Source organism: Macadamia integrifolia, unplaced genomic scaffold (genome assembly GCF_013358625.1).
Source record: "Macadamia integrifolia cultivar HAES 741 unplaced genomic scaffold, SCU_Mint_v3 scaffold542, whole genome shotgun sequence".
Classification (NCBI taxonomy): Eukaryota; Viridiplantae; Streptophyta; class Magnoliopsida; order Proteales; family Proteaceae; genus Macadamia; species Macadamia integrifolia.
In genome coordinates, this window is record NW_024870481.1 from 215798 (window position 1) to 236013 (window position 20216).

The 20216-nt window shown below is 38.4% G+C and overlaps 1 protein-coding gene across 1 annotated transcript; it reads left to right on the forward strand.

The window, feature by feature from the left end:
• The first annotated feature begins 319 nt into the window (after nucleotides 1–319).
• On the forward strand, nucleotides 320–10400 carry LOC122069187 (protein argonaute 10-like). The gene is made up of 22 exons (XM_042633141.1): nucleotides 320–852; nucleotides 1633–2232; nucleotides 2375–2583; nucleotides 2745–2894; nucleotides 2980–3113; nucleotides 3237–3346; nucleotides 3446–3552; nucleotides 3835–3973; nucleotides 4088–4204; nucleotides 4482–4589; nucleotides 4686–4757; nucleotides 5273–5395; nucleotides 5515–5674; nucleotides 5801–5922; nucleotides 6013–6150; nucleotides 6245–6387; nucleotides 6478–6540; nucleotides 7158–7221; nucleotides 7301–7436; nucleotides 7575–7648; nucleotides 8940–9066; nucleotides 9929–10400. The coding sequence occupies exons 2-22, from the start codon at nucleotides 1735–1737 to the stop codon at nucleotides 10093–10095; spliced, it is 2961 nt and encodes a 986-aa protein (XP_042489075.1). The 5' UTR covers nucleotides 320–852; nucleotides 1633–1734; the 3' UTR covers nucleotides 10096–10400.
• Nucleotides 10401–20216: the final 9816 nt, after the last annotated feature.

Genomic DNA, 20216 nt, shown 5'->3' on the forward strand with positions numbered 1-20216 from the left:
TCTAGTTCCTAAATCTCAAGTGTACATACACGTGGCCATAGGGCCCTACCATGAACAAATCCAACTGGGCATGAGAGGGATTGTGTAAATTCCAAGACCATCCAATGGTGTAGGCAAGAGGAGACTCAGCACAGTATAGCTTGGCATCTACAATATCAGACTTTAAGTCCCAAAAAACTGAAAAAGTAACAAAACCAACACCCCCACGATTCTTATCATCCACTTGGAATCGACCGTTGTACCCTTGGGTACATGGGTCTTTGGTCTTGGATGCATTGAAAGCTGTGACAGAGAGAGACAGAGAGACAGAGAGAGAGAGAGAGAGGTCGGCAAGAGTGGAGATGCTGAGGGAAGTGGGAACTGCAACTTCGAATTATTCTTCTTCGGTGGATGATTGCTTTTAATCCTTTGTAGTTCCTCTGGATTGTCTTTCTCACTGATATTTTTAATCTCCGCATGTTACGTCCCCGAGGTTGCGCGGTCAGTCCAAAACCAACACTGGGGGGAGAGAGAGAGAGAGAGAGAGAGAGAGAGAGAATTAAAAAGCAAAGGCAGGCCCTCCAAGCCTTTTACACGTGATAAAAGGAAAGCAACACCCAAATGCACTTGTTGCATGCGTGTATGAGATTCATCTCTGGTCTATACGACTATATCTGAATCAACACAAACCCATCTTTAGTTTCCACTTTTGATTCTCTTTCTACCTCGCTCTTCAGGTTCTTTGGCAGCTCTCTTTTAAGTTTGTCTTTGATTTTCCTTTTTCTCCTGTTGGATTTCTCTGCTTTTGATTGAAGAAGCGTTTGCTAAGGTGAATGAGAGCTATCGTCCTTCTTCATGGTAAATGAGTTCGTGGTAAGTTTCAATTTCTGGGTTATTCTGCGTTTCAACTAATTCCCTACTGAGCTTTTTTTTTCTCCTCATTGTTTTGGAATTCCTAAACTTCGGATTTTTCTGCTGGTGAGTTTGTTGGGGGGGGGGGGGGTTTCGAAATTTCTTTACTCCGCCCTGTAGCTGGCTCTGGGTTCTGATTTTTGGAGTTCTCCATTTTTAGCAGCAAGTGTAGCGTGATTATATAGAATTTATATGCGTTTCTGTTATTGTTTCTGACGTCGGAAATTAGCACTTGTGTGGAAGAGTTGAACTTAAGAGAGTGGGGAGGGTCTCGTGCTCGCTGTTCAGTTTCTTAGGGGTAGAGTATGGAAGTTCGTGGTTCTGAACCTTTCATGGCGGTTTTGGTGTCCCCCTCCCAAGATTGCTATTTGCGTTCTAAGTTTTTTCTTTTTTGAGCTTGACCACTGTCAGTTATGAAGTAACGGGCCTGGAGTATCTTTTTCTTTTTTCTCTGGTAAATCTTTAATCACGAGATGTGAATTAGTTGAAGTCTTGTTTTTGGGTTCTGGGTTTTCATTAGGTTCCTCTGGTTTCTGAGATAGAGTGTTGGGTTCTGACTTTTGCAAAGAAATGGTAATGCTTATTATCAGAACAATGGACGGGATTCTCTACATTACTAATTTTTTCCTTTCTAAGTACAGACTATGATGTATTGCTGTCTTATTTTCAACAAGTTTACTTGCTTATCAATGAAATAACCTTGCTGACACGTTTCTCTTTTCTTTGTAATTGGATTCTCAGTACAGATTCCCTGAAACTTGTGAGAGAAAGGGAAACCTGTGAATTTGGTGAAGGTTACTTCGTTGGAATCAGGTCATCTTCTGGTTATCAGTTTTAGTCACCATGCCCATGAGACAGATACAGAGCTCAGAACAACACATTGTGATCAAAACCCAAATACAGAGCACCATGAATCCAGTGAAGAAGGTTCCCAAAACTTCACAAAATGGGAAAGGCCCACCTCGAGAAGAAATCCCGAGTGACAACACTCCGAACCACCACACATCACCTCCTTCAAGGAACAGAGGTAGGAGGAGAGGAAGAGGTGGCCGAAAATCCTATCAGGGTGATATCGTTATGCGATCAACTTCCAGAAGACCCAGCACTTACGGTCATGAAACTATTCAAGGGTGCCCCAGCGGAACTCTGTCACCTGAGATTCAAGATGGGTCTGTGGAGAACGGAGGTCATATCTGTGAGATAGAGAAGGGTTTTCCATCTTCAAGCAAAACTCTAAGATTTGCCCCCAGACCTAGTTGTGGACAAGTAGGGACAAAGTGTACAGTAAAAGCCAACCATTTTTTCGTAGAGTTAGCAGCAGAGAACTTGAACCAATATGATGTAAGTTGTATTCCTCAAGGCTTCCTTCGAATAATCTTTTGTTGCAAGTAGAAACCATGGAGTAGGATTTGAACCTCAATTTCCATTTTTCAATGTTCTTTCCTACTTTTACTCCCTTTTTAATTTTTTTTTTCCCTTGCAGGTCAACATTACTCCTGAAGTTGTATCGAGAACTGTGAACAGGGCCATCATAGCAGAGCTTGTGAAACTGTACAAGGAGTCTGACCTGGGAAAGAGATTGCCTGCTTATGATGGAAGAAAGTGCTTATACACAGCTGGGGAGCTTCCCTTCACTTCCAAGGAGTTCAACATTAAACTGGTGGAAGAAGATGATGGAATCGGTGGTCCCAAGTAAGGATTTGCATCTGTCCTTCAAAGTCTTGAAACCTTAATGGGTTTCATTGGACACAAAAAATAATTGTTTCCATGGCTTCTAAAGGGTTCTTTTTTTGCTTTCCTCTCTTAGTATCATTATGTAATTACTTCTACTGTACTTAATTACAATTTTTCAGAAGAGAAAGAGAATATAAGGTGGTGATCAAGTTTGTTGCTCGAGCAGACTTGCATCACTTGAGCCAGTTTCTCGCCGGTCGACGAGCAGATGCTCCACAGGAAGCTCTTCAAATTCTTGACATTGTATTGAGAGAACTCTCTTCCAAAAGGTATATGATTTCACTGAATCTGTTTAGTTTTACCAATCTACAGTAGTAGCCATTCTTATCTGTCCAACTATTCCTACATTTCAAGGTACTGCCCTGTTGGGAGATCTTTCTTTTCCCCTGAAATAAGAACACCACAGCGACTCGGAGAGGGTGTGGAGTCATGGTGTGGATTCTATCAGAGTATAAGGCCTACCCAGATGGGCCTAACACTGAATATTGGTGAGTGAATGCAATCAATTAATATCACATAATAAGGAAAAAGAAAAAGGAAAAAATATTGTTCTCTTCTAATCTACACTTTATTATTCCCCTGATTTTGTTTTTCTTTTATCCATTCCACAGATATGTCATCTGCAGCATTTATTGAGCCTCTCCCTGTAATTGAGTTTGTTGCTCAGCTTCTTGGCAAGGGTGTATTTTCCAGGACATTATCAGATTCTGATCGTGTAAAGGTACTATTGGCTTGTTTTGTGTTGGAGGCCAATTATTACATTTTCCCCCTGCCCTTTGGAAATTTATGCCTGGAGTTTTGTTTCTAAAATGTCCACCAGATTAAAAAGGCTCTTAGAGGACTGAAAGTGGAAGTCACACATAGAGGGAATGTGCGGAGGAAATATCGGGTTTCAGGATTAACGTCACAACCTACTAGAGAACTTGTGTAAGATGCTCTGTCTCATGATCATATTGGTTTCTTAATACATGAGGCCTCTGAAGAGATTTTGATCCTTGCATTGGTTGACTAAATTTTTTTAATAGAAAGAATTTGGCAAGAATTAATCTCTGTTCAAATATAAATAATCATATGAAGAAAGTTTATATTGAGTGGTGAAGGAAGTCAGGAACTTTATTACCATTTCCCTTTGGGTTTCCAAATATGAATCTCTTAAAGTGAGTAAGCAGACTCCATGATGATTCTGTTATTGCTTGTATGGTGCGGCAGGTTTCCTGTTGATGAAAAATCAACAATGAAGTCAGTTGTTGAATATTTTCAGGAGATGTACGGCTTCACAATTCAGCATACACATCTTCCTTGCCTTCAAGTTGGGAACCAGAAGAAGGCAAACTATTTGCCTATGGAGGTAAGAGTGGTAGTCATTCACTATAAAGCCTTTCCTATTGATTGATTTTGGGTGAGAATGTTAAATGGATTTTGGCTCTTATTGAAATGGTACCTGCACTATTGTGGACGTCAGGCCTGCAAAATTGTTGAGGGCCAACGGTATACCAAAAGGTTGAACGAGAAACAAATCACAGCTCTTTTGAAAGTGACTTGCCAAAGACCCAGAGATCGGGAAAATGACATTTTGCAGGTATTTCTGATCTGAAACAGATTTTCTTTTCAACTATTCAAGCTGAAATCAACTAAGAGTAGGATTTTTTTTTTTCTTCTGTACTCTAATATATAATTTTAATATAAAAATTGCCAAATAGTACTTTCTATGGAAAAAGTGACTTAACTATAACTTTGCATTTTCTATGGCTTGCTAACTTAGTGCAATGCTTTCCCCATCTTCCCACCCTCCTTCAGAATCTTTTGGATAAGTAAGCCACTTATTTGTCTTCACTGTTTTTGTCCAAATTACATAGACAGTTCAACATAATACTTATGATCAAGACCCATATGCAAAGGAGTTTGGGATCAAAATAAGTGAAAGGCTAGCTTCCGTTGAGGCTCGGATTCTTCCTGCTCCATGGGTAATGCTTTAGCTAATGGAATGTAGTTGCTCAATTCAGCTAAGATATTTTGTTCTGGTCCTTCTGACCACTTACTGATTTCATCATTTTCTATAGCTTAAATATCATGATACTGGGAAGGAAAAAGATTGTTTGCCCCAAGTTGGTCAGTGGAATATGATGAACAAGGTAAATATGTTGTATTCAATTATCTTTTTCCCCTAGCATAAAGTACCAATTGTACTCTCTACTGTCCACAATGAACACTCATTTGCAATGACTTACTTTCCATCCCTCAAGTTCTCCAACAAAATTTTAAAACAAAAGGAAAAGTAAGGTTCTAGAAAGCAAAATTCTTTGTCCATGCCCGATTGTGTAGGGAGTTGAGTTTTATCTCCAATAATCTGATTTCCATAAGATCCATAATGTGCCCTAGTAATTGATGAATCTATATTGTCCTGGTTTCATGATCTCCCTTCTAAGACAACACAAACAAGTTTAAAAGGCTGTCCTGAAGTTATTGTTTCCCCCTTTTGATGGTTCAGTTTTCTTCATTTAAGTTTCGGGATTTATCTTTATATGTGCCTCCAATTTGAGTTGGAGTTCGAAGAAATGCATAATTTCTTATTCCAATCTACCAATTCTCTTAGTTACTTCTACATCAAATCTTTTGTCTGATCATTCTCTTGCCTCGTGTGAAATAGAAAATGATCAATGGGAGTACTGTCTGCCGGTGGGCATGTATCAACTTCTCAAGGAATGTTCAAGATAGTGTAGCTAGGGGGTTTTGCAATGAGCTGGCTCAAATGTGTCAAGTATCTGGCATGGTAGTACTTCTTTAGTTCTAAACATGATATTTGACTATCCTCTAATGGCGTGTGTTTTTCGTGATTTTTCATCTTCTGGTTCTTTATTAATTTGAATCTGTATTGGTATTATCCTATAGGAGTTCAACCCAGAGCCTGTTATTCCTATCTACGCAGCAAAGCCTGAACAAGTAGAGAAAGCTTTGAAGCATGTTTACCATGCATCCGTAAACAAACTCAAAGCAAAAGATTTAGAGCTACTCCTGGTGATTTTGCCTGACAACAATGGTTCTCTATATGGTATGTGAAGTTCTTATTCTTTAGTGGTGGTAATTCATGAAGATCAGGATTTGAGTTTAGTTTTTTCAAACTAAAATAAAACCAGAATTGTTTCAAATCTGATGTGATTATTTTTTTCCTTTTAAGGTGATCTCAAGCGGATATGTGAAACGGAGCTTGGTTTAATATCACAATGCTGTCTAACAAAGTATGTCTTTAAGATTAGTAAACAGTACCTGGCTAATGTGGCCCTGAAAATTAATGTCAAGGTTAGAAATATCCCCAGTACTAGATGCACATTTATATGTTACATAATTTATATCTCATAAATGCACAATGCTGATTTGGTCTGGTTGCAGATGGGAGGAAGAAACACTGTTCTTTTGGATGCCATCAGGTGGAGAATACCATTGGTCAGTGACATACCAACCATAATATTTGGAGCAGATGTCACCCATCCTGAGAATGGAGAAGACTCCAGCCCTTCGATCGCTGCTGTACAGTCCAAATAGCCTAAATTAACTTTTCTTAAATTCTCTGCTCGTTAAATACACGAATTTTGGATGCTGATTGATATTGGCTTGGTTGTAGGTAGTAGCTTCTCAGGACTGGCCTGAAGTCACAAAATATGTGGGATTGGTTTGTGCTCAAGCTCACAGACAGGAACTCATACAAGACTTGTACAAGACTTGGCATGACCCTGTTCGTGGTACTGTTGGTGGTGGAATGATCCGGTACTTGAAATCTCTCTCAAATTGCTTTGTTAACCATTCCCCTATGTAAATCCAAATTTCTATGATATTATCTTTCCATTTTAAATGCAGTGATTTATTGGTTTCCTTTCGGAAGGCTACTGGACAAAAACCGCAAAGGATTATATTCTACAGGTATCTAGACTTCCCCACAATACTATATAGAAAGTCTAAACATGCAAGAAAACTATAGTCATGTCACTGAGGTGCTGGCATGTCTCAATTTTTGGAGCGAATGATAAATATGCTGCTATTTTTGAACCTTTGTGGGCCCAGTTTCCTAGGTTAGGTTGCTGTCAACCGAGACTCTGCTCACATGAATCAAGTTATAATTTGTCAGATGGTGTAATGACTCTGGCCAGTATATATGGGGCTGATATGTTTGAGCAAACCATATATTTGGATAATGGAGGTCCCATCATGTATGGGGCTTAGGGTTGGCCACAACTAGGTTTGCCTTATGCTTTGTAGCTTGGTTTTGTAACAATGTCTTTGTTCAGGGACTTAATCCCGACCTCAAATGGTTTAGGGAATCGTAATAGAATTGTATTCGACTACAGTTACATTAAAAAAACAAGGGTATTTCAGTTGTGAGCAAAAGTGATTATTAAACAAAGACTGAACTGGATGAAACATGCACAGGGGATGTGCAAAACTCCCAGCTGGCTACATATATGCACAGATACATTTGCACATTATGCATAATTTTATGTTCCATGGTTTCATTTACTAAGTGGATTTATTTGGAGCAGGGATGGTGTGAGTGAAGGGCAATTTTATCAAGTTCTACTATATGAGTTAGATGCAATCCGGAAGGTAGGTTGCTTGTTCGTTTCACCTTCAATAACTGGAGTTAAATAAGAATTTTTATGACACTGATAGTTGATCCATACAGGCTTGTGCCTCTCTGGAACCAAACTACCAACCACCAGTGACTTTCATTGTGGTTCAAAAACGACATCACACGAGACTATTTGCTAATAACCACAAGGACCGGAGCAGCACGGACAAGAGTGGGAACATTCTACCTGGTAAAAGTTGCAGTTTCATGGGAAAGAATAAAAACCACTGTAAATATTACATATAAATATTAAAAAAAGAGAGAAAATTAATCTGGACTTATGTCTATCTAAACATGTGGTGCCTTTTTTCCCTTTAATGTTTTCCAGGCACAGTAGTTGATTCTAAGATCTGTCATCCAACGGAGTTTGATTTTTATCTCTGTAGCCATGCTGGTATTCAGGTGAAATGCTGCTTCTTTTAGTTGTTCTGTTTGGTATTAGCTAGGTCTCTAACTGTAGTTTTTTCCATTTTATGCATGGGGACCAAATCGCTATAATTTGTCAAGTGACAACAAATACATGTTATGGCTACTAGAGGACCAAAGTAACTGAAACCCTTAAATAAGTTGTTCTGGGAAAATCTAAAACACGATATTTCTGAAAGCCCAGATGATAAATTATTAGGGTATGAACTAAGACAATACACCACTTAGTGGCCCTAACTGGTGGTCCCGACTGACACATATTGCTTACACTAGTATTAGTCTGATCTCCATTTGGATGCTTTCCAGTCTATAGCATGTTTCTTGAAGTCTGTTATGTTATAGGAAACACTGTGAAGAATTAACTTCAGGACTATATGATGGGTGGTCAGGAAACTTCTGTGGTTCCAACAGTAAAACCTGATCAATACTGTGCTATCCTATGGGATTATTTGATAGGTGGGACACCTCTTGGATGAGTGGTGGCTACGAGATCAGATTTAAACTGCATCAATTGTGAGCAGCCCATCTCTGATCCTTTATTCTAACATATAGTAGTAATGACTGTGAGATCTTGAACCAAGAAAGACTCATATTCCATGCCCATGCAACACTGCAACCTAGTGGAGTTACCACCCTCATCCTAGTTGTAAGGTCTCGACTTAATTCATAGAGGAGATCCAGAATTGAATCCCGCTTTATGTTTGGGGGTTATGGGTTCAGAGGGAATTATCCTTTTACAAAAATAAAAAATAAAAAATAAAAAAAAGCAACCAAGTGCCAGATAAAAGACTATAGTTTCCTATTAATCTGGTTTCTGGGTTTGCCCCATCCAGCCTCTTGAATGGTTGCTGATTGATGAGATTGAATGGCCTAGACTAGTCCTTTCTTCTTAAGTCTAAATTGGACTAGTAGTCTGATCTTGAACGAGGATGACATGTCAGGTGTAGTTAGAAAACTTAGTTCCAAATAGAAAGCACAAGGGAGCGGGGTGGGGTGTTAAGTTCTTCATCATCTGGCTTTGGGCATCATTCCTTCCAAAAAGGTGCTCCCCCCATTGAATGTTTTTGATTGATGAGAATGGTGCATCAAAGGAGAGAGAGATGGTTTGACGCAGGGCCAGGGGGAGTATAAAGTCTTGTGCAGGATGACAAATCATACTTTCATAGCACCTAGGTGTACACAAACTTATGCTGCATGTTCACATGTACACATTTCGTTACAAATATATGTCCTCTCTTAAGATTATGTATTCTTTCTACTCTGATAGGGAACAAGCCGACCAGCTCATTACCATGTTCTATGGGATGAAAACAAATTTACAGCAGATGGAATTCAGTCTTTGACGAATAATCTTTGTTACACATATGCAAGGTGCACACGTTCTGTTTCTGTTGGTAAGTCAATGATCTTCCTTCCATGATTTTATTGGCGTTCCTTTCGGGGTTTCTCATTTTTCCAGAGGCCAAGCCTTTCTTCTATTTCTCTTGGCCCATCAATGTTTTAAAACTCGGGGTCCTGGCTTGGATCAGCCATTAAGGATCATGTTCTGGATTGGCAAATCTACCTGATCCTGAGTGAAAGAGGTGATGCTGCAGGAACAAAGTTTGGGAGTTTTCGTGGTGTTGGTTTTGGATTGCTGGATTAACCACCGGGTATTGCGGTCTGGATGGTGATGCAGATAGACCAATCCAGCCGATCCAATCCTGATACGTGGAAACTATGCTTCCCATGAATGCAAGATATTTTCTTTTTTGCTTATCTTATTGTGTGTGGCATTGTCCATCAATTTTTTTCCCAATCTCTGGATGAAAAAGGACCATATTAGACCCTTGCTTAATTTGAAAATAGGGTTTAAGAATGTGTTCAAGAAACCTAACTGCTGCTTGGTATTATCTCTACTCAAGTAGGCAAGAAAGGGGGGAAAAAGGTTTTGACCCTACTCAGAAAGATGATGAGATTTTTTTTTTTTTTTAAATCATAAATTTAATGAGATTTTAAACTCTTTGAACATATCCAACTACTCTTGATGAAAAAGATGTCAAAGTGCCTTTATTCTAGTGTATTGAAGTTAAAGTATTAAACTTGGGTTTTTCCATCTAAAATGGGATCTTGGCCCTTACAGATATACTATGGCGCTATCTTGTGAGGGCTTGGGACTTTGTTGTCCTTGTGTCAAGACAATGTTTGCAACTTCTGTTTTAATTGTTTTAATGCATGAGAGATCATTAACCACACATTTTTCTGGTAATTGTGTAGTTCCTCCAGCATATTATGCACATTTAGCAGCATTTCGAGCTCGATTCTACATGGAACCTGAGATGCAGGAGACTGGTTCAATGGCTACTCGGGCAGCCGGCGAGTCAGGAGTTAGGCCATTGCCGGCACTCAAGGAGAATGTGAAGAGAGTTATGTTTTACTGTTAATAAAGAGGAAAGACGTGGAGGATTCGGGTGATATTGATTGTGAGGCATCTTGGTTTGCAGCTGCTAGGCCTTGCTAGTTCATCTCTGTAAATCTCTCTTTGTATTTATGAAACAAGATGCATGTTCAATGGGGTCTCCTTCAATTTTAAAGTCAGTAAGGCCCTGTTTTTGGCACGATTCCAGTTTAAAGGAATTACTGCAGAGGGAGATCAAAGTGTAGATGAACTGGCTTGTGAGCCAATACAACTCTGTAAGCCTTGTAACTAACTATAAAAGAAAATTAACCTTGCTTGACTTTCACAAAACTGCAAAGCTAACTTTAGTTCTATAAATCGAGGCCCCAAGGAATAGAAGAAGCTTCTTGAGTCCTCAGTTCGTCACGAATTGAAAGATAATGGAAACGACAAAGATCTAAGCTTACCTCAATAACTCGCAACGTAATGGATCTGGTTGTTAATCCTAGCGGGGTCTATATTACCCCACGTGGGCGACCCCGACAGAAAGAGTTGGCATTTATTGACATGGTGCATTTTGTACTAATAATTACTAAAATTGCAAACTACGTAATTCTTGAACCAAGACTTGGTAATTCAGTAAACATACCAACTGCTTTTTTCTCCCCAATTCACCAAATTCAAAATCCCAGAATTCCGATTCAATCAAAACATTAAGTTCTTCTGTTCCTCTACTTTTTGCCCTACCCAGCAACCCACCAAAGTCACAATGTAAGGATGCATGGTTTAGCTGAACTTGGGCAGTGTGGAATAAAGTACAGAGTTACCAACTGTTTCACCTGTTGGATCAGAATTTGCAGGGGATTAATGTCAACACAGGAGGGTGGTTATGGGTCTGAGTTGAGTTCCAATCTAACTGGTTTAGAGACTGAAGGCACCATCTGCATTACCATTTAATTTTTTATGCACAGTCATGTTCCACTCCTCTAGGACCTCAACCTACATTTCATATCTTGAAGACTCATCTCAATTATCCCAAAGTTGTCCCCTTCTCAGGTATATGATAAACTTGGCCAATGTTAAGATTTGCCAGAGATTTTGGGTATATTTGAAATGGAAAGATAACACACTTTTAGTTAAATTGGTAAAATTTCACCCAAAATGAATAAAAGAAGTGGCTCAACATAAAAAAATGTCATTTTGCATTTTATTTATTTATTTATTTATTATTTTGGATTAAATTTTCCTTCAACCGTGGAGAAGAGAGAATGTCCTCCCCACTGGCGATATGACCCTATGATTAGACTCTTATGGCATCATAACTCTATTGTAAAGAGTCAAAAACATCATTTCCCATGACTAATCAAAGATTCGAATATCCTAAATGAAGAGATTCTTCACCTTGAGTAAGGAGAAACTGGTCCTATTATATTCTTGTGTCTTTGCTTGTAGTTTCATAATTTTTAAGAAATTCTTATTGAAATTCAAGTCGCTTTCGTTTTTCATTTTGGGTGGGAATTTTACTAATGAGATGGATATGGGATCCTCTATTGTATGAATCCACTCATATACTACCGCGTGGTAGATCATGAGGTCTAAATTCACTAGGCAATTGTAAATCATAGCAAATCCCATTAAAAAAAAAAAAAAAGGAGGGGGGGGGGAAATTGTTTAGATATTCAAGATATAATAATAATAATAATAATAATAATAATAATAATAATAATAATAATAATAATTAAAAAACAAGTAGACTTGATTTTTTTTTTACACTTAAATCTACCTATTTTGTAATTCTTTTTCTTATCTTGTAGATCCAAGAAATTTCCAAATTATGAAGTCAGACGACCTATTGTATGGTTTTGATGCGATTAATACCCAAATCTTGGTATACTGAACAGAATCAAAAAACAAGAATGGAGGTCTTAACTTGAAGCGGTCTACTAGCATGAATCAGGCTCTGTTATGTAAGAAGGCTTGGGAACTTCTCAAACCCTCTCTTTCTCTATGGGGAAGTATGATGAAGGCTAAATATTTTCCTTCAACTTCTTTCCTAAAGGCCCCTTGTCCTGCTGCTGCTTCTTGGGGTTGGAAATCCCTTTGTAAGGGTCGGAGTCTCCTCATGAAAGGGATTTTTTATCAGATTGGAGCGGGGTTCTCTGTCAATCCTTGGCTGGATTTTGGATCCCTACAGTTAAACTTGGGTCAGCTCCTTACCCTCTCCACCATGAAGATCCTACTCTTGTTGCTGATCTTATAGATCATTCGACCATGACTTGGATTGAGGATTTAGTTTTTAAATGGTGGCCCCCTGATATGGCAGATCTAATCATGGCTATTCCTCTGTCTCCCCATCGCTTTGAAGATTATATCATTTGGTATGGGTCAGCTTCTGGGAATTTTTCTATTGCATCGGCTTATAAACTTGCACTTTGTAAGATCAAACACCAAGAAACACGAATAATAAAGAGACAATAGATCGTACGACACGGAGATTTAACGAGGTTCACACACTAGGGTGGTGTGCTACGTCCTCAGGCGAAGAAAAAGATGATTCACTATGCAGAAGAGAAATTACACCTTAGCAGCGCTGAGAAAAACCTCGCCCTGAAACCCTACTGCGTGAAAACCCTAGAATACAATAACTTTCTCAACAAGCAACAGTACATTATATATACTCCAAAATGCGGGTCGACCCATCGGGCGCGGTTAATCCGATCGAACCATACGCCCCCGCACCCCCATACGAGATCAGTGATGGGCTCCGAGCTTGGGCCTATTGGCCCAACCCCTCTGCTTCCATCACAGATCTCAGAAAATTTTTCATTCGGGTTACCACCAAAATATATCGGATCGGGTCAATCTTCAAAACGGGTCAAGAATTCAAGACAAACTTAACACACTTGACTTTGAATCTTCTATGGTCAAGAACCCTTTTGGCTGAAATTGTGGCATGTGAAAGCCCCTCCCAAAGCTTTATTTACCTTATGGAAACTTATGCTGGATAAGATGCCGTTACCAACTCTTCTGCGTGCTCGTGGGCTGAATATCTCCAACATCTGTCCTTTCTGTTCCTAACCTGTTGGCAGTGCAACTCATATTTTCTTTTCATGCTCCTGGACAACAAATTTATGACATGCATTTGGACTTCTCATTATCAATCTAAATCCAAAATGTTGGGTAATTGTATCACAATTTTTTACAAAATACAAATTGCAATACAAAGCTTTTGCAGTAGAAACTATCCTATCGTAGTGTTGATCCTTAGCTGAAATGAGAAAAGGAAAGACTTGAAACAGATGTCGAATCACCACCACAACTGAAGAAGCTTTGAACAGAATAGAGGTTGAGTCACACTTGTAGTGCTGCCTTTAAAGTAATTGATGCCCTCTACTGTCAAGAGTTGTCCTGCACCTCTACCTCCAAGATAAAACAACCTCTCACTAGAAGATGAGGCAGTTCTTCTGATCCCTTCTAAGAGTAAAATACTATAACACAACAATGTAATATGAACATGAATTGGGAATTAATTCAATAAATTGAATTATTCCCAATCAATTTCTTAACCCACCTCTCCACTCATGGTAGTGACCATGAATGGACTTTAGGAACCCATATAATGACATTGACCATTTACCTCCATTTGGCAATAACCTATGAAATTTAGGGTTTCTATAGGGTGTTATTGACCATTTTCCATTACCTTGACCCCAAGGATCTCACACCATAACAAGACAATCAAAACACATCAAAGAAAGACTTCATTTTGAAACTTAAATATAATAAAATAGATATAAAATCTAACACAAATATTAGTCTTTCATTTATTGTGTTCTTACTTCTAAGCTGTTTCAACATCAATTTCATTGGGCTGGCACTCTATTAGCTTCCTTGATTTGGCACATCTGGTTGGCATATAATGCTTGTATTTATCGTGGCCATATTCGCTCTTTGAGCACTACTTTCCATTCGGCTGTTCATATGACTAAAATTAATTTTGATGGTGCGGCTTTGGGTATGCCAGGTCCTGCAGGTTCGGGTGTGGTGTTTCACAATTCTGATAAGAGTTTTCCTGTTGGGTCTTTCCGTTTATCTTGGCCGAACCTTTTTTATTGTAGCGGAAGCAATGGCTGTCCGTTGGGCGTTATACGCTGCTGCTGTCAAGGGCTTCCAACAGGTGGAGGTGGAGGTGGAGGTGGAAGGTGATAATCTTCTCCTCATTCAAAGGCGTATCAAACCTATCATTGAGGACTGTTTTCGCCTTCTGGATCAGTTTTCTAAGATCACATTTCATCATACATTGCGTGAGGGGAATTGTGTAGCTGATAAGCTTGCGGTCCATTCAGTGGAACACTTTTGTTCCTTTTGTTGGGAAATGGGATTCATCCCCTGGCCCGGGCCAGCCCCAAGCCCGTGTTCCGAAACTATTTGTTGGTTCTAACTCAACCTTCCTCAGAGCCTTTAAAAACTTTGAAGTGTTCACCCAAAAGAAAAACAGGGAGGGTTTGAAGAATCGGAATTGAATCGGCTGAGCCCAGTTCGGAGGGTTGAGACTAATTCACTGACTGATTCTGGCTGAATCTGGATTGAGTCGAAATCGATTGGATCTGATTCCAAGTTTGATAATATTGGGGAGGAGAAACGTATGTCGTAGGTCAGTATGGAGCCACTCACACGGGGTGTTTAGTAATCTTCATTGCTTTTAGTGAAAGTTGAATGGTTCTCGTTCAACCTCGGTATGACGCAGTCCATGTTGTTTTGAGATTAGTATGGGCTCGTGGGATTAGTCAGGCCGAAGGGCTGGATACCTGTCATTAGCACCCAAGAAAAAAAGGTACATGGTAAGTCAGATGAAAGTAGATTTTATGGGTATTTTTAGGCTGATAGGGGATCATCCCCGGAACTCCCACCAATATAGAGTTCTAGGCCTGCAGTCCTGCTCACATGTCAAGTTTAAGTTCAAATGAAAATTTTCTGGCGAAAGTCCAAATGAAATTCATAACATGCTAAAATAAAGCTTTGAAACCCCATCAAATACATGGAAATTATGTTATGTAATTTCAACCAGTACTAGCTGAAAATATAAGGAAAAATGTTTGGTCATTGGGTGTCATTTCTATGTAACCCTAAGCAATTGATTAATCAAATTTTCTAAGATCAGTAAAAATTTGATTAAAGTCTCAACATTGTTCATGAACTTTCAAGTTTTTTTTCCCGAAATAAGACCAAACCTCTTCAATGAAAAACTTTCTTGATAAAATCAATTGGGCCGAGTTTTTCCGTGCCCATTGCAGGGCTTGAGGCTTGTACATGGTTATTGAGAGAGTATTTTGGGAACGTACTAAAATTCTATAGGTTTTGTGAATCCTAGAATGGTTGATGAACCGTCCTCCATGAGTTTAGGAATTTTTTTTAACAAAACAATTAATGTTCTCAATTGCAAGGTGAGACAACTGTAATAGATAAATGTATCTTCCACAACTAAGATCAACTCCCAAAAGATTCAAACACAAAACTTCAATTCCCCTACATGGTGGAATGCAGTTATCAATTCTCAACTCAACTAGGTCTTGTTTGGATCCTTGAGAACTAAAATTGTGAGAAGGATTTAAAAAAAGTTGATTTATTTATGTTGGATTAGGTGGAAAACAGGATCAACCAGTGTAAATAACCCATTTTGTCACTTTAAGGTGTGCATAGAAATGATGATCAGATGTCTTTGAATAGTTTATGAGGCATAAATTATAGTTTGAAAATCTTATTTAATCCCCAAATGACATTTTGTACGATTTAAAAAAAATGACTAAATACCCTTGAATAGGTTAAGTAGCTCAAAGGATGATCAAACGATCTCGAAATCTTTGTCCAAACTTTGGGATTAGGTTTATTTCATCATCATAATCATTGTACTAAAAAATCAGTTTGAAAATGATTTCATCTGCCCTAATAATTTATGAAATAATATTTTCATTTTTCCTTATGGAACCCACTTTCCATTGTTATTATTATTATTATAATTTTTGTGTACATGGTTTCTAATTTTTATACCATTAGATATTACTAGGAACAATCTTTAAAACACATTTGGAGTAAAAATATGAAAATCGACTGCATAGATTGATGGATCAACGTTTTGCTGATGACCGTGTAGTGATGGATATATATTCAAATGGCCCCTTTCATATTGTTCAGCTCAGGTCTAGCAACGATGTAGTGGTTTTTGTTAAACATTTAGCTTTATTCTATGACTACCACTCTCCGATCTCCCGATTTAATATAGACATGGATGCATTTTCTGTTCTTTGATGTAATGATTTTTCTTTTTCTATATATATATATATAACCCTTTTCTTTACATGGTCCAACCATAGATGGAACTGACGTCTAATCCAAGAGCAACCGGATGCATTGGTGATCTATTAGCCGGCATTTGTGGATCTATTCATTGTCCTTTTGGTTGTCTTAGTCAAAGCTCCATGGCCCATATGGAAGAGGCCTTTTAGATTTGTAACTAAATGGAAGTATATTCCTGGATTCAAAGAAACCATTCATGTGTGGAAATAAAATCTTGAGTCTTAAATCTTAGAATGGGAAGTTGGCTTGAGGAAGAGAAGGATCTTGACTTAAAAATCCTTCTTTACCATCAGCAACTTTTTACCTCTGAAGAGTGACCAATGCGCCAGCAAAGGGATCAATGAAGGGAGGCATACAGACATCAGTCAGGGGGTAAGGTGGATTTCTTACCACCCCAATGTCTACTGTCTGTGCGTAGGGTAATCATCATTTTCCCTTATTTCATAAAACAATGTATATTAAAACTGGAGATTTTTTTGTTTATTTCCAATTCAAGCCGATTTTACTAACCAACATAAGATCTCATGATAGTTCCAATGCTAAGTCTTTTTATGGGCTTAACTGAACCAGGCAGATCTATTAGGCCATGGCTAATTTAGGCCACTTCAAGTGGAAAATATCTGGCCCAGTCTATTGTGGGAATAAATTAGGGTTTTAGGGATTCTATTATAAATAAAATGCTAATGGTCCTTGCAGCCATCAGTTTTCACAATTTCATTGTTCGGAAGCATTGACTCCTCTCACAAGAGTTAATGCGTACGAGAGAGAATTCCAAGGGTAAAAGGTTGCTGAAGATTTTACTGGAAGGGACTCCACCGTGTAGTTCTTTACCATCATTCATGGGGACTCTTTGTTCATTGTTTAAGGGACTATTCTACGCTCAACAAGTATGTTTGTCATCCCTTCAATTTCTTAATCTTGTTTTATTATCGTGATGGTTACACATTTGAGTTCTAAATCTTAAAACTCCTAACATCCAATCCATAAAGTGTCTATGGGTAACTCACCTCATTGTGCCATGTGGATTGGCAAGAGAACACTGTCCTCCCACGCCCTCTACTCTCAGACACAACTGAGCATGAAAAACCTAATGTGCGCAGAGATGGTTGGGGTCTTTTCATCACATTTGAATTTGGGCGTAAAGGTTTTAAAACTCGGGATGGCCGATATATATATATATATATCTAGATCACTTTCGATCGAACCGTATCAGACAAACTTACTCTTTTTTTTAATAAATATCATTTTATTACCTTTTTACCCTTATGTGTAATTAGTGGATCAGTCAAAGATTGGGATCGATTAAGGCCAATACCGACCAATCTGATCTGAATTTTAAAACCATGATAGGTGTAGAGGGCAAGGGTGGACAACACTCTTAATTTCTCCCATACAGTATATACTTCAGCCTCTAAGAAGTGCACAAGGATCAAGAATTCTTATCTTTTTTTTTTTTTTTTAATGGTTACTCTATCCTACTGAGCACGGTTGGTCAATGGCTAGTCTACTGGGTGTTAGTAGGCAATGACCGCCTACTCCTATACGTATTTGTGTATGACAAGTATAACAGACTTCAATCTCACAACCTTCTCCATTGGGCTAGCTTTTGAAACTGAAACTGCCTCCACTCAACTGATCAAAGATAATGTCCACTAAGCTAAGGTGATGTTGGTTAAAATATTCTTATCCAACAGCTGAAATGAGTTCATAACATGATTAACATCTGACACCTTAGAAAAAATAAAAATAAAAAGCAGCAAGCCTGCGTCCCTTTCCAAGAAGGAAGTGAAAAGAAAGCATGGATGGGGCTGTTCAAAGACAAAATGAAAAGGCAGAACTCCGTTATCTTCAGAAAGGACATAATAGTCTTCCCAGTTCCCATTGCATGTGTTTCTGAATAGAATTGTAGGAATCCAAGTAAGTCAGACTCAGCTAACAAACATACCCTATGCTTCGGCAGAAGTAGCTTTACTTGACTTACACGCCTCCCTCTTAAATAGCTCAGCCGTCAGCTATTTTCTTCTCTCTTGATCTTACTGCAGGTTCAGGTTCAGGTTCATCAGCTGTTCATATTGTGGATTCACTGAACACTCGTACATGCAGGCTATATCAATGCAACCCTCAGACAAACAGCCCCAGATTAGATCTGCATGCCCACATAATTTTTTGGTCCTCTTTTCCTTTACCAGATGCCCAAATGATGAAACACTTTCTGATGGGCCAACTATATAATTGCTAATTCGTATTGTAGGGTAGCTACCTAGGAATGGACTTACTCCTCAGAGGCCCAACATGCCTATAGCATAAACTTTAGAAAGAACATTTCAATGGAAGATTTTCAATACAGAAAATCTCTTATGAAATATTCCTCCCTCACAAAATGTAGATTTTCATCTCAAAAGATTTAGTAAGAAGAGATGTTCACGGGTAAAGGGATGTTCTTATTTAAAATCGATGTGGGACTAATATGATTAAGACTCTTCCTCACGTGTAGGTGGGTTCCGAATCACCTTACACTTGAACATAACTAGGGAGGATAGAATTGAATGGAACGGAAAGAAATCGCTTTGATACCATGTAAATTTCTTTCTCAAAAGGCCGGTCTAGTAAGAGAAGGTGTTCACAGCTATACGATGAAAGAGATTTTCCTACCAAGAATCAATGGTCTAGTAAGAGAAGGTGTTCACAGCTATACGATGAAAGAGATTTTCCTACCAAGAATCAATGTGTTATTAACACGACTAACCAAAAGAGAAGAAAAGGGTGGGTTTCTTGTTTACCCAGCTAATTAGGCTTTATTGGGTTATTAATTAAGAAGCTAGTATCTTCACTAAAACCTAATGCTTAGAATAGGGCTTTTTTGATACATGCAATCACTACTCCTAATGTTTTTAAGCCCAAGATGATACTTTCTAATCAATCTCTGATGATAAAAAGACATTAATCTTGGTAAGGTGCATGATTTAGTTTTAGTACTTTTAAAATTTGCAGCAGTAGATGCACATCCCTGCAAAATGTATATACTTCATGCAGGCTCATTTAGTAATCAGAATTTTCCTTCTTCTTATTGGTATTGATCAGTATCAATGGCCTGCCATGAGCTTCTAATCTCACCTTGTGATCTAGTAAGGACCTCTACAGCTCCCATCTTCACCATAGCCTGACCAAACTAGGTAGGGTACTTAAAGCCAGTAGCTAGAGACATCACTGTGGTCCTAGTTTGAGAATCCAATGCCAACTCTTGGTCTATTTGTAGAATTCCTCTCCTATCATCAACAGCTCGACTGTGTTGTTAGTTTATGCATTTAGTTTGAATGGTACGTTCTATGAAGTTTGGATTTTTCCAAAAGCAAATGGTTAAATGCCTTTTTCCTTCAACTTTAAACTCAATCAACTTGTCTGTGAATCTATGAACATCATACGAGGATGCAAGGATTGTCACCAGCTGTGCCAAATGGCCTCAGTATTCTATGAGGTTTGTATTCTTTTGGGCTCATTAAATTAAATTTATCTAAGACATTGGAAGTTTATGAAATTATAAGCTCAATTATGGGCAACCTTCACTTTTTTCTTTTGGTAAGAGAGTGATCTTCATAAGTGGTAATGCAGCTGTACATATTCATGAGTTGATTAGGTTATTGGAGACCATTTCTCCAAACAAACTTTATTTTGATTAAGAAATTATGAAAGGTGATTATTGACAGAAGTTTTCAGTAGTAACAGTCAATTTTTATTTTTTTTAAAACATTTCTTGAGTATCAGGGAGAGAAGGAAGATAACATGCATTGAATTTTTTATTTGGTATAAGTACTG